The sequence below is a fragment of the Notolabrus celidotus genome, chromosome 4 (genome assembly GCF_009762535.1).
Source record: "Notolabrus celidotus isolate fNotCel1 chromosome 4, fNotCel1.pri, whole genome shotgun sequence".
Classification (NCBI taxonomy): Eukaryota; Metazoa; Chordata; class Actinopteri; order Labriformes; family Labridae; genus Notolabrus; species Notolabrus celidotus.
Window position 1 is genome coordinate 15069891 of NC_048275.1, and position 14333 is coordinate 15084223.

Sequence of the window (14333 nt, forward strand, 5' to 3'; positions counted from 1 at the left end):
TCTATATATATTCTTGTTGGAATTCTTGTACTGTACACCTTCTTGTTTGCTGCTGTAACTTTGTGAATTTCCCTGTTGCGGGATGAACAAAGGAGTATCTTATCTTATCTTATCTTATCAAACACATGCATGTAGAGATTAACGTGCAGGTACCGAAGGCTGGTGATGCTAGCTCTACTAACAATAGCCACATTCAGTTGACATCGTTTACCCCCAGACACTGTTATCAATTTTTTTTTTAAAGTTATATTTTTGGGGCTTTTTGCCTTTATTCCACAGGACAGCTGAAGAGAGACAGGAAATATGGGGAGCAGAGAGTGGGGGAAGACATGCAAGAATTGGTCGACCGGTTGGGAATCAAACCAGCAACCCCTGTGACGAGGACTGTAGCCTCTGTATGTGGGGCGCTTAGACCGCTAGGCCACCAGCGCCCCACTCTGTTATCAATTTTGAATGAGTTTTTGTTGCCTTTAGACTAATCAGCTAGTTGGAATTTTAATTTCTGTTTATACGACTAGGACATTAGTTGCTTTGGAACATACCTAAAAATAACACCTACAATCTTATCAGTATCAGCAATCAAGAGCAGGTTATTAACAGTTACAAATGTGGGCTCAAAAGAATCCATACTGTGAATCCCTAGGTTTTATTCTATTAATGACAAGGCCACAAACAGAGCAAAGGGGTAAAGTGACTGCAAATGGTTTTAATAATGTATTACATACATGTATTTGTTCTTCTCTTTGTAAAATGTAATACCAGTGTGAAGATCTTACCTCCATAAAGAGCTCTCCGTCACTCTGCCAGAGTTGAAGTCGTAGTATTTGGTCAACATGAGGATCACCTGTGAACAGAACAGAAATGTGACTGTTTTGCAGCAGTGCATAATAAGTGTTGGGAACAGCTTTTATGAAGTGTCACATTGTGAAAAAGAAGTGCACAGTCATCCATGCACACCTATTAAAATCCACTGACAGCTCCACCTCAAATAGAAGCAAACAAAGCACTGATGACATGCCTTGTTTTTCATATAGCTATAAACCTTGTACACGTTCTCTGAGGATAAGCTGATCAACACATGCATGCTAGAATGGGTTTTAAGACCCTGTGGACTACAGGAAACGCTAGCACTAGTAAGCTATGACTATATGAATAAATAAGTCTGCATTAAAATTCTTTTCAGGCACACAGAGACAGACATCGTAAATATCAGGGACATGTCTTCTGAAGCGGATCGTAAACAAGTGTCTTAGATGTATGTGGTTTACAATACACAGGGCTTTACTTAATGTGCATAAAAAGCTGAGGATTTTAAAATGTCTTGTAAATTATAGCTGACATCAAAAAGTGGCCACTGTGGACATTTAATATGAAGAGAAACGATTATTTCTCTGCAGATCTCACAACCTAGATCACATTAAGTGTGACACTGTATGCATGTTGTGAATTTTTGCATGCATCTAACTTGTTTTGAATGTGTACATGAAAAAAATATGTGAACTTCTCTTCAACAGAATGCATTTTCTGCTCTGTTGATGCCATTTAGTCAAACCTTGTCACTCCTTTATACAAACACTGTTGTTCATATTGTGCCCTTCACCACGTACACAAAATGCCTGCATGGTGCAATCATAAAATCTACATTACATTACCCTCTTGGGAAGCCTCTCTTGGCATCTTGTTCAACTATCGTCTAATTATCAAGTGTTATGAGTGTTTGGGGAAACATTTCCTCTAACAAGTACGAGCTCCATCATGTAAACAAGAAATCTGAACTTTTAAAAAACCTTTTTCAGTTTGCAGATATTCTGATGGCTTTCACTAAAAATCAAACAAGTCAGGGCTCCTGATCTCTGCTGGATAAAAGCTGCCTCCTCTTTTGAAACTGTAATTGCTTCAGTGAAACAAAGCTGTAGCGGACACCTGCTGTGCACACATGAGGCTCTCCAAGGTCGCTAATGTAAGGTCGACACCAATATTTAGCTGTTAATACACTTTCAAAATCAAAAAGAGTCTTTTCAGAGCTAAAGCAGTCAATCAGTGTGCAGTGATAGGTTGTACAAAACTGTAAGTCAAAGTGATAAACACAGAACACTCTATCCTCAATACACGCTACTCTCTTTCTTTTTAAACTGACACTGTTAATTTCTGTATAGCTTTACAGGAACACAGTAAAATCTAAATAAGCCTCTACATTTTTCCGGTACATTAAGACACTCTAATTACTCAAAGTATAAACCTTTTATCACGTATACACTTTATTAAGTCGGGCTGAAACAAATGAGTGTTTTGCATTAAATAAATTGGGCTTTGAAAAATCTAACAGCCAAATATTTTAAATCAAACTTCTCAGACCCAAGGTTTCATCTTGTGATGTGTTTTGGATTTTAATACAAATAAAGTATAAATCAACTCTGAGACATGTATTTAAAATGACATAAAAAAACAGAAAAACATATGAAATTTCAAAAGATGTTCTGGTTTGCCTTAATAAAATACTGAAGTAAAGAAAAAAAGCTTTGTTTTTTTACTGCTGAGGTTTCATTATCATTCACATCTACAATTTGCTGAGCTCTTACATTTAGAGGAGTGTCCACGGGTGGCCTTGGGTGGCTTAGGCCACCTGAAATATGACTGGCCTCCCCAGATGCCACCACAAAATCCTATATTCTGATTAACTCTTTGCCCGCTCACAGATGTGACTGATGTATCGACTTACACCAATTTTTAGACTGCTTGTAACTTTCGTGGTATCTTATTTAGCACCATTTCTTTTCTTGGTACCTTAAACTATGACTGTTAACATCTTTAAGAACAGAACATTCAAATGTCCTCACTCTGATGTCTGTAGTTTTTAAAAACAGAAATGTAACTCTGATAGGGCGTCCACACCAAACGCGAATAAAATCATTCGGACGAATTAATTGGATGCAAAGTCAATGCAAAGGCGTGAATCCCACGAATAGCGCTATTCACTTCATTCGCACAAATGAAACGAATTATATGTGCGAATAATTCGTAAGAGTTGATAAATCTGAACTCCAGCGAATCTATTGCGCTGCGATCATCCGTGACGTATGGTGTGATGTACGGACCAGCAGTGATTCATTCATCTGGGATATATGGGACACATTGATTATATCTCTGTGCGGTTTCCTAGAACTTTGTGACTCTGACAGTTTTTATGGGATCAGGAATAAACAGGAGCTCGCTGTGAGGAAAGTGAGTGAGGAGGATTATCTGGTAAGTTGTGAAAAACTTTGTCTGTCACTTGATTCCAGCAATGGGTTATACTAGGTAGATAGCTCTGCCCCTTTAAGCATAAACAGCTTCCCCATCCAATGTCCGCAAGCCCAGCCATGTTTGATAGCAACAGACTGGTGTGGCGTAATAAATACAAAACATTCTCGTGTTTGAATTTGCACGAATAGCGCAATCGTTCGCGTCTTGTGTGAACGTGACATTAGGCGATGGACTGTGTTTATATAGCGCTTCTCTAGTCTTCCAACCACTTAAAACACTTTTACATTACATGTCACATTCACCTATAAACACATCACACACTGATGGCAGGGGCTACTATGTAAAGGGCCCATCAGTGTTAAGTAATCCCATCAGCACCTGAGGCAGTTAGGGGTTAAGTGTCTTGTCCGAGGACACTTCAGCATATGGACAGTGAGACCCAGGATCAAACCACGACCTTCCAATGGAGAGATGACTGACTCTACCGCTTAACCACGACCGACCTGCAAATGTGACAACTTAATGTTGCTTGTGATGTAATTATCAGAAACAGAAAATGTGTGGAAAAGAAAAAAGCCTTTGGGTGTGTGTGAGCACCATAGACTATATATATCAATATGGACAGCGCCTCACTTTCCTCCCTGTGAGATGTGAAACCAAAACGCCACCTTGACAGGCGCTGACATGTTGTGCAGGTGGAGCCAGGGCGGAGGCGATCTGGTCGGTGGAGCCATGGGACAGACGTGACACTTCTTCTGCTAACCAAAACATGCATTTAATGAAGCTATAAACTATCAAAGATCCTCAGGTCAGTACAGTCCACAGCAGCACAGATCCTCGTGTTGATTTGAAGCAGACACTCTTGGCTATGAAATATTCAATAACTCTTGTTATTTTCTCTTACCGCTCTCTGCTCTGAAAATCAGGTAACGAATGCTACAGGAGAGTTGCAGCCTAACGGAACAGTCAATCAATCATCTTTTTAACATCAAATAAGAAAAAAACTGAACTTCTCCATTAAATAAACATTTTCTCACGAAACAGCATAAGACATTTTGTTAGGAAGAACCTTTTGATTCCTCAATGATGATTGGCTTGTGGCATGTGACCCAGTCACCAGAGGGTATCTAAGGCTATGTTCACACTGCAGGCAAAAGTGGCCCAAATCAGATTTTTTGGGGGTCAAGAGACCAGATCAGATTTTTTAAAGGCAGTGTGAACACTGGCCCAAATATGATTCTTTCAAATCAGATTTAGTCCACTTCCATATTTGGTCCTGAATCAGATACAGATCAGATTTTTTTCAATGCGACCTCAGTGTGAACAGCCAACGCAGATTTGATACTTTCACGTCACTTTATAGCGACACGTTACAATTCTGCGCGGTGGTAACCTTGCAAAAATGGAGAATAGCAAAGGTGGAGCAAGTAAATGGAGGGACAGCGAGGTCTTGGACCATATAAGTATATGGGGTGACACTTCCATACAAGCAAAGCTTGAGGAATCATACCAGTCTGTGTTTGAAAGTATATCGAAAGAACTTTCAGGACGAGGACACAGAAGAAAATGAAAAAACGCTGACTTCCTCCATGTTCACGTTTGAGAAACAGCTGCATGTGACGTCACTGATACTGTTCTTTTGCACATGCGGGGCAGTTCGGAGCCGCAAACAGTTCACATTGAAATCGGATACAGGTCACATTATAGATGGTAATGTGAACAGGCAAACAACAAAATCGGATATGAGCAAAAAATTCGAATTGAGCATTAAGCCTTGCAGTGTGAACGTAGCCTAAGAGTTCTGGCTTCACTTGGGATGGCTGTTGTTCTGTCCATTGTTTTGTACAGTCCATGGTGTGTGCACTAATATCATCCTTCCTTAAGTAGGTGCCCCAGATAAGCCACACCAGTTAAGAAAAAAGCCTAAACAAGTCTCTGCTTACATGAACTTCAGCATTTTACGCGTCTGCCTGCACCTTTAATGCATTCATTTATATAAAGTCAATATTAAATCATGTACCACATAACTTTGTTCTAATTGTTAGTTTTTATGCATCTGTGCGACTGCTTGTCTGTGTCTGTTTTAACTGTCACTGTCTGTTTCACAGTGTCGTATCATGTGCCTCATTTCCCAAAAGCCTAACAAGAGACAAGGACTGCAAATTAGCCACAGCTAGAAGTCCAATATACACTGCAGCGATTGCACTTTAATTAGATGTAACAATGCCTACATGTATTCTCCCTGTCAGATAAACTGATAAATAAATAAATAAACAATGTGAACACATTTTTCTACAGAAACTCTTGCTGTTAATAATGTAATAAATTGAAAGTCATCAGTCTTACTTTATATCCAAATGATTTGCCCTCTTTGTAAGCAGACCAAAAAACTCTGACTCTGCTCTAACTTTGTGCTGAACGTATGAAATCCTTTATGAGCGCTAGTTCAGAGATAACCCAGGTAGCTTGTTAGAAACTATGGTGTCCAGACTGGGCTGCAGAGATTTATGGACCTCCTATAAAATGGCCTTTATTCCTTTGAATGTCTCACCCCTCATGGAGACTGTCATACACAATAAAACAACCCAGAGCAGTCGGAAAAATAGGCCAAAATATCTTCCCATTCTGTAAAGCAATTAACTTTATGCATTTACTTGGGACAGATCCAGGGTTACAGTCAGACATAATTTTGCTTATTTCCGGCAAGAAAAGTTTCCAGGAGATGCTAAAAACTGAAAGTTAAAGCTCTAAAGTTGCAGTTATCAATCCAGTGATAGAGCATTCACTTTGTAGATTTTTTGTGTTACGCAGGTGTTTGAAGTGCAGCATGTCTCCTGAGCTTTTAACTTTCTAATTGAAATCTCTGGACAAAAGCTCCTCTTTTCATAATTTCCCAGTTCTCCAGATACTGTCCTAAGTTACCCTGGGAATTTAAATAACAATGCCATATATATTTGCATATTTTCCTCTGTGAATTACTACAATGGTGTCATATTTTGAGGCCAGAAACGACAGAGTGCACAGCCCATTACACTGCAGTGGCGCCAACATATCCCCCCAAACTGGATTACTTGACATCCAGGAGCAAGCAAATTGATTTTTCAACCTCTAATCCTTTGTAAATCTTAAACCTTGGAGGTAAATGGACTGGGATGAATTTGATCATTATGTAAGAATGAATAGAGGCTTAATGGTGACTTTAAGGGCTTAGGGTGAGGAGATTACTGTTGAAAAATGAAGGTGTTGTATAAAGAGGAGAGGTATCATGAAACTAGGGGAGGAGGAGGGGAGGAGGGGGGTTTTGTTATTGAAGGATGAACACCTGAGACAAATGAAAGCAGCGACACATTACCATTCATTCCCACTCCCAGCAACCCCATGATCCAGCCTTATCAGCTGTTGGTATTAAGTTGCCTCATCAATAAAACTGTCATCACATTTAGCCACTGCAATTAAACAGATGGATGATTCCATGAAAGCGATTGTTACAGGAGTTACTGACTGGAATATTAATGGTACAAACAAATCTATCAACACCTGTCACATGTCTGAGGTGCACACCTGACTTTTGCAAAATGCTAAAATACTTAACTTTGGCCCTGACCAGCAATAAATAATAAAAATAAATACACCAAAAGTAGTTCAAGAAAGAAGGAAAGATGGTGAACTTTATTTTTCCCTGGAGTGAATTTCATCCTGCTTCTAAAAGAAAAAAAAAGCCCCCACAAAATAAATGGTTTGACACAATGCAAGACAGTTTCTTCACAGACTAACATCTTAAAAACATAAACGACACATCTGACTACACATTTGACATTGACAACACAATGGCTGAGAGAGAAACTGCAAGAAAGAAGATGCAAAAGAGCTGCTATATTTATAGCACACTGCTCCTGTGCACTTGGGTTAAGAAGCTTGATGGAGGCTGGAACAAAATATAGCCTCAAGCAGTTTGACTTTAACTTTGGCACACTGAGTTTTGTTAGTTTGTTTAAAAAAAAACAAAAAAAACAAGACCAGTGGTGTTAAACTCACTGTCAAAGCCCGTGGATAATCCAGATTAATGGGTGCACAGTATCAAGAGGTGAGGTTTATTTTTAATCTGGGTGAACCAACCGTTTGACATTTCCAAACTCACCAGTCAGCAGGGTAACTGAATCGGAAAAAAGCTCACCTCTTGTTGCAGTGCAAGAAACTGTGAACACAACACAGACCTTATCAGTAGAAGATTATATGGTTGAGTTAAAAAAAATACTGCCTCTAATGTTGTGACAGGTAATGGTCATAAACTGTGTTAAACATGGACGGAACAACAACTCCCCTGAAGTGAAGCCAATACTTTTAGTGCTCCCCTTGGTAACTGACTGCAGAATAGGTCTTAAAGCCTGCCTCCTCTGTTAAAGCAGATGGAACATGGGTTTCAACTAGAAAATTTAACTTCACACAAAGCTCTTACTCTTTGTCAATGCAGTTTGTCTTATCAGGCTGTTTCGAATGCAAGAGTAGCAGAGGAATGGTGAGAGAAGACTAACCAACACTAACACAAGTCATAGAGCTCTCCACTACCAAGAATGTCTGCTTCAAATCATCACAAAAATCTGTTCTGCTGTGGACAGTACCAAGCTGAGGGATCATTGACATTTTATTGGTCAGTCAAATGTGTGAAACTTCACCAGCCAGATTCCTTCTGTGCATGCCTTTGCTCCAAATCAGCAGTATTTTTGGCTTCGATTTTTTGCAATGGGAGGAGATGGAGACGTGTTGTCTGTATTAGTACAAAGTCGATTGTGTAGATGGGCCTGTCAATGTGTTATTATAAATACCTAGATTTAATTCTTCTCCAAAAGCACAGCAGAATATACACTTCAGCTGCAGCTAGGGTTGCCACCCGTACCGTAAAATACGGAATTATCCCGTATTTCACAATTATACATAGCGTCCCGTTTTGAATCAATGTGGGACGCGGTTTGTCCCGTATTTCCAATTTGCCTTGAACGCAGCACCATTCTGCCCGGATTCAACATCAGATAGCTCCCGCCTACTCATAGAGGCAGTTTCTCTGTTTAGTTGGTTGATTTTAGGCATGAGGAATAAGTGCTCACCATTGACTGAGTTAGTGAAAGTCATAGGAAATCAGATGCAAACATGTCTGCGGCTGCACCTGGTACTCTGCCTCGTGCCTCATTGAAACGCAAACGGATGCAAAAACACAGACGTGAGTGGGAAAATTCGTACCTGAAGCATCTGTGGAGGCAGATACAGTAAGCTTATTAATAACTAATAATATATGATTGTTTTGGAAAACCTTGGTCACATGCGCCGTGCTGGGTTCCCAAAACACAACTGGTGGGTGTTGACGGACGAGAGAGCACGGAGCCGGACCGCAGTGAATCGGAGACAGACCGGACACGGATCTGTTGGAAGTCCCATGTTAGGGTTACTCATCAACAAAACTGAAGGTTAGAGATCTAAATCTGAACATGGAAGGTAACATCTCATCAGGTGTATAAATAATCTGTTAACATGATAGCAAGCAACTGGCACTTAAAAGCAATCCTTGAAAGATAAATTTGATCATTTTTTCAGTCTACTTTGCTGCCAACTTAGTTTGATCTTGACCCGCTGGTTTCACCAGATAATACGAGCTGACAGTATCTGCCTGCAACACCTAGAGACTTTACAGATGAGAGCAGTGACAGTGTATCAAAAAATTGCAGTACAGGCAAAAAAATTACAAGAAAAAGTGGTAATAGATACTAAAATGTTTCATGTTCAGCATTCAAAGATGAGGTTATAGCTGATCATAGCAGCTTTAATTTATGTGGATTTGATCTGAAAAGGTATATTGGACTTTGAAATATTGGACTTTGATATATTGCATTAGGACATTCAAAAAGGTAATGCTTTGTGACATTAAATGTCACAACCTAGGCAAATTAAATGGGAGAAAAAGGGTGCTGAACACCTGCTGACAGGATAAAATACACCACAGAAGTGTTGACCAGGTGGCGATGGAAGCCTTTCAAGGAAAAAAAAAACAACACACAGCTTAGCAAGCAAATTCAGACCCCATGGGCCAGAGTGGCAAAAACTATGAAACCCCACTTTATAAAATTTCCACATAAAACAGAATCTAATACACCTTTTATATGAACTGAACTGCTCGTTTCTATTTCATTGTCCATGGCCCTGCGACTCGAGAGCCTGCAGGGAGGCACATCCTCATATAGTTCAATACCACCTCAGTGAGAGACATTATGTACAGAGGCTTTTGTCTGCCACATCAATTAATATCACTTCATTAACAAAGGCAACATTTCCTCATGGACCAGATGTTGTGCTGAAGCGAGGCTGTTTGAAGTCAGATCTGTGGGCTCTGCCATGCATAGCAGGTCACTGCAATCATTAATTATAAAGCAGTGGAAAAACTTTACATACAACATAATGTAAGTTAATGAGAAAAGAGCGAGGAGTATCCTGTAAAATAATGAATTGTGGGTGAGTAGTTTCCAAATGGCTGATTTAATAGCAGATATAATTTACTAAGGAACGGACAGGGATTGACTCTATTCATAAATCATTCTTTTATCATTACAGATTTAGGATTTGGGAATCAGAATTATTTTCTTCCTGAGCAACTCTTTAACCACCACTAATTTATTCCTGCTGGCTTCATCATGACTTACTTATTTGCTACACCCTTGAGTGAAGTCATACATCATACTGAGCGGTTAAAAAGGAGTCCCTAACTTCTTCATAGTTTTCTCTCCACTGGTCACCCTTTTACATATTAGATACTTCAATAACTACTCTTATTTTTTTAAACTGTTTCCAAAGTGACTTCACACCATCACTTCGAGGAAAATGGCTGTCACTCCAATGAACACTAAACCATAACAGTGTCATACCTGTCACATAAATACTCTCTGTAAATATACATGTAAATATACAATGTAACAATTCTCCAAACAGAATTCACATATTTTATTTATTTTATTATTTAACTATCACCTACATATACTTTTTTTTTTAATGTAAAAACGACCTCTGCTACTCTCCACTGCACTATTATCATATTATTTTAGTCTGTACATATTAGTCAAGCCTGTTTGTTGTTCTTTGTATTTATAGCTGATGTTATTGTTATTATTATTATATTTTTATTTTTACTTGTATCCCTTATTCTTATGCCTTGTACAAAGAGAGCACAGTTTACCAAAGTCAAATTCCTTATGTGTTCAAGCCAAGCGGCAACCTCCGGTCTAAAAATATGAGTCAATGCGGAAGTGTTAAAAGCTGCAGTTCATCGAGGATCCGCTTGAGGCTGGCTCCGGAAGTACCGGAAGTCACATACACATGAATGGGAAAAAGACGATCTTTGCAGCATTAATAAACATGTTTACAGCCTGGTACAAAAGATGAGTGTAGTCTGAATAGCTAATTTCTCGACGTCCTCTCACTGTGAGGGGGGTGAATTTTTTTCTAATTCGGCAATTTCGAAGATATTGAGATTACTAGTCTTCCAATGAGAGGCACAGCTGCCTGCAGTAACACTGCAGCTGTTGGCTAGGAGGCTCAAAGCCCGCCTCTTTACGTCACACTGGCTCGACAGAAGCAATATGGCTGCCGCAGCCGATTGGCTTCAAAACAGCGTTCAGAAACAGACGGGTGACGTCACGGATAGTACGTCCATATTTTTTACAGTCTATGGTTCAAGCATACCTGGCCAATAAAGCTGATTCTGAAATAAACTGTTGATGTCCTGGTAAAACGGGATAAGTAAAAACAAGGAGGAGAGAAATGTTCTGAGGAATGGAAATGTGATATGGAAATTTCACTTCATTTGTTGCTTGAAGCACTTGTAGGTTATTTAAAGGACTCCAAGTTTTAAAAACATGTAATTCTTGCCTTTATAAAGCCCTGCTTCAATGTGACTGAAGGCAACATTGTGCAACTATGCCAGATGGTAATACCATTGATCTGTGAACATCAAATAACCTGCATTTTGAATGGACAGCAAGCGGATATTTTGGAGCAGAACGAGCCAGTGTCTGACTTTAATGGACTCCTCGTGTCGAGACAACGGCCCCGTGTGGAAGCAGCAGCTCGGTTGATAAGTCATCTGAAACGACTTCCTTCTTCTTTGGGCTTCTACTCCGGCACCGTTTGCCTCCTCACCATAAATGAAAGGCACAGACTAGTTCAGCAGCTAGGCTATGGCGGCCCGCTGGGCTTAGAAGCTTCAGAATGCATGAGGAGGGGGTCTGATCAATGCAGGAGAGATTAGACAGCGAGTAGGTCGGTTTTTAAACTCAACCAAAAAAAGTCGTCCACCGTGCGAGGATTTATTTTTTCAAAAACTGCTCCTAACTCTTGAGCACCCTGTTTGAAATTTAGAAGTGCTGAGTGTGATAGTAGGAGATAAGTTGCAACCTCCTAATAAAAGTGCATTTCCTCTGACATAAATAAAGTAAAACAGCTGATTAGATAAATATGCTGGGGAAGGTTTTATCTCACCCATATGTCTTGTTAAGCTCAACAACAGTGTTTGGAACCTCCTGATTGCCAAAATGCATCTCTATAAATTTAGCCAGTGAATAAGAGTTATGGTTTTGAATGCGATTGGGTTCTCAAAGCAGCCAGGTCTTGTAACTCATACTGAATAAGCGAGTAATGCAGGTGGTCACTGTAAAATGAAAATGTTCTGTAGCACAAAATGAGGTGGCAACTAAGCAAAGGCCAATAAAAGAGTATTGACAACATGAACCCACAGGAGTTTCTGATTAGCAGATGGAGCACCGAGACACGGACTGAACTGGTTTCAGCTGGGTTACATTTCAAAAAATACAACTAAGGTTTTAGTGTTAGTTTTTGAGACACTGGGAAAACAGTGAGAGCACACACTACAAAGATAAATACTTTTACAACACACAGAGTCTGGTCTATATATGTGTTGGCTGATATTTGATCCATACAGACCTATCACAGTGAATAATTTCAGACCATAGGATATATGTTTTTCCAGAACAGAATATATAATGCAGAAAAAAATGCTGGGGTGGTTTAAGAACTGTGTTTTCACCAAGTTTGTCTAGCAGAGCACTCTTCAACTCCATACTTCAGCCTTAATCTCTCTTAACCTAATCCCTAGTGCAGTAACAACGAACTCGACTCAGCTCAACTCACAATGTGAGGTTCACAACTTGATATAAGAAATCTAGTTGATGTTCAAGCTTCAGAGAAGAGATGCCTTTAAAAGTTTCATTTGATTCAGTCAACTCAAGGTGTATCAGTCAGAACAGCAGAACATTAGATGGGTTTGCATGAACAATTCTAATCAGATTATAATGGGAAAAATGGTCCAATCTGAATAAAATGACTCATATAAACACTGCAACACAGAATTAAACTGCAATTTTGATTTTGCTCATTACTCATCTCTTGTGACTCGAGAATAGATCTCGTGAGAACACTTCAAAACTAGTTGGAGAATGAAATGAGGACCCATTAGACATTTTAAAAGAATGAATCATTGTTTATTAAACATTGTTATTAAACATCATCAATGATATATGCAACAAAACAGTCAGCTTCTCGCCTTCTCCACCACATTGACCTCAATAATCTGAATAGCAATTAATAAGTTGTCATGTTAACTCACCTACTGTTTGTGTTTATCACTTAGGTTCCAAACCTCATCAAACCTTGCTGATTAACTTTACATGCCGATATTGAGGAGTAATGAGATAATATCTTCAGCCCTCTTTAATCAGAGCCTGCAGGTGGGTGCTGTTGAGGTGGTGGGGCTGAAAGTTTGAGCGCAGATTCGAGAACAAAAAGGGACAAAGTCTGGCTTGAAGGTCAAAGTTCTGGTTTATTTGATACAATACACAGCTTTTAAACACTTAACAATACGTCATGCAATCTCAGCTACGTGATGGTCTCCATGATCACCAAGTCAATATTTGGCACATCCTCATCCACATCATTGTCCATTTTAGGCAATGTCCTGGTCCATTGACAATACTGATTAATATTTTACGTCCCAGTTTGTGGCCTTAGACGGATCTGATCCCCACAACATATTCAAAATCCAACAATATATTGAATCTCCCAATAAAAGTTTGAGCGCAGCACTAGTACGAGGCAGCACTGGTATGGTACAGCAGTGGCATTGGCAAAGCAAATGCAGCTGAAATCCTGCAGCTTGAATAGGCTGTCCAATTGGGAATGGCTCCATTTGTGATGTTTTTATTTTGCCCATTTCACAGCCTCACACCTGGGTTACTTTATTTGCTTTTTGATAAGAAAAGGATTGCAAGGGGATGCAAAAGGTACTTTCGCTAGATCTTTCATATACAGGAGTAAATTGAAACAGCTAAAAGAATATCAGCATAATTGTAGAGAGCAATCATCCACTAGTTTATAGATGGTGGACAGCAAACTTGTATGGATTTATGCTGCAACAGTTAGCAAATATACCTTGTCCAGCCCATGCATTGTATTTTTGTGGGAGACACCATAACAGCAAAATCTTCACCTGCTGCTGCCATGTTTGTACACATTTAGCTACAGACATAAGAGACATGAGGTTGTCCAACAAGAGGAGTCGAAGGCAGATAGAAGCACCACTGTTGTTTTAAAAGGGTATCGATTTACATTTTTTATCTGGCTGATTTGAATTGTTCCTTGTTCACAGATTTCCAGGTTTTAAATTTGAGTGCTCCAGCTTTCAATTGTTGTCCATGTCACTCGTCAATTAGCTTGTTAGCAGGCATTGTGGTGAAACGCAATCCACTGTAACACAATCTTAGAACCCACTAGTAATCATCTCACAACATAGTCATGGTCATAAACAGACAGCTGCATGCAAGTACTACCACTACTATCGTATAATCCCCTCTTAGATATAATTTCTCAACATCTACTGCCTTGTCGTCTCTCAAGTTGCAGGTTGGATTGTAAAATATGGCATGCCATGGAAAAATGCGGTAATGACAACTCTGTTTGAGGCCCCTGAACGCATCACAGCTGTGCAGACAGTGGTTCCCCAAAACAGGCTGATAATGAATGATAATTAAGGGGAAACA

General features: G+C 39.5%; 1 protein-coding gene across 1 annotated transcript in view; it reads right to left on the reverse strand.

Moving 5' to 3' along the window:
- LOC117811887 (VPS10 domain-containing receptor SorCS1-like) overlaps nt 1-14333 on the reverse strand; it is a 76835-nt gene that overhangs the window by 46049 nt on the left and 16453 nt on the right. The window contains exon 2 of the mRNA XM_034682383.1: nt 777-844. Within this exon, the coding sequence (XP_034538274.1) occupies nt 777-844 (68 nt within the window). The remainder of the gene's footprint in view (nt 1-776; nt 845-14333) is intronic.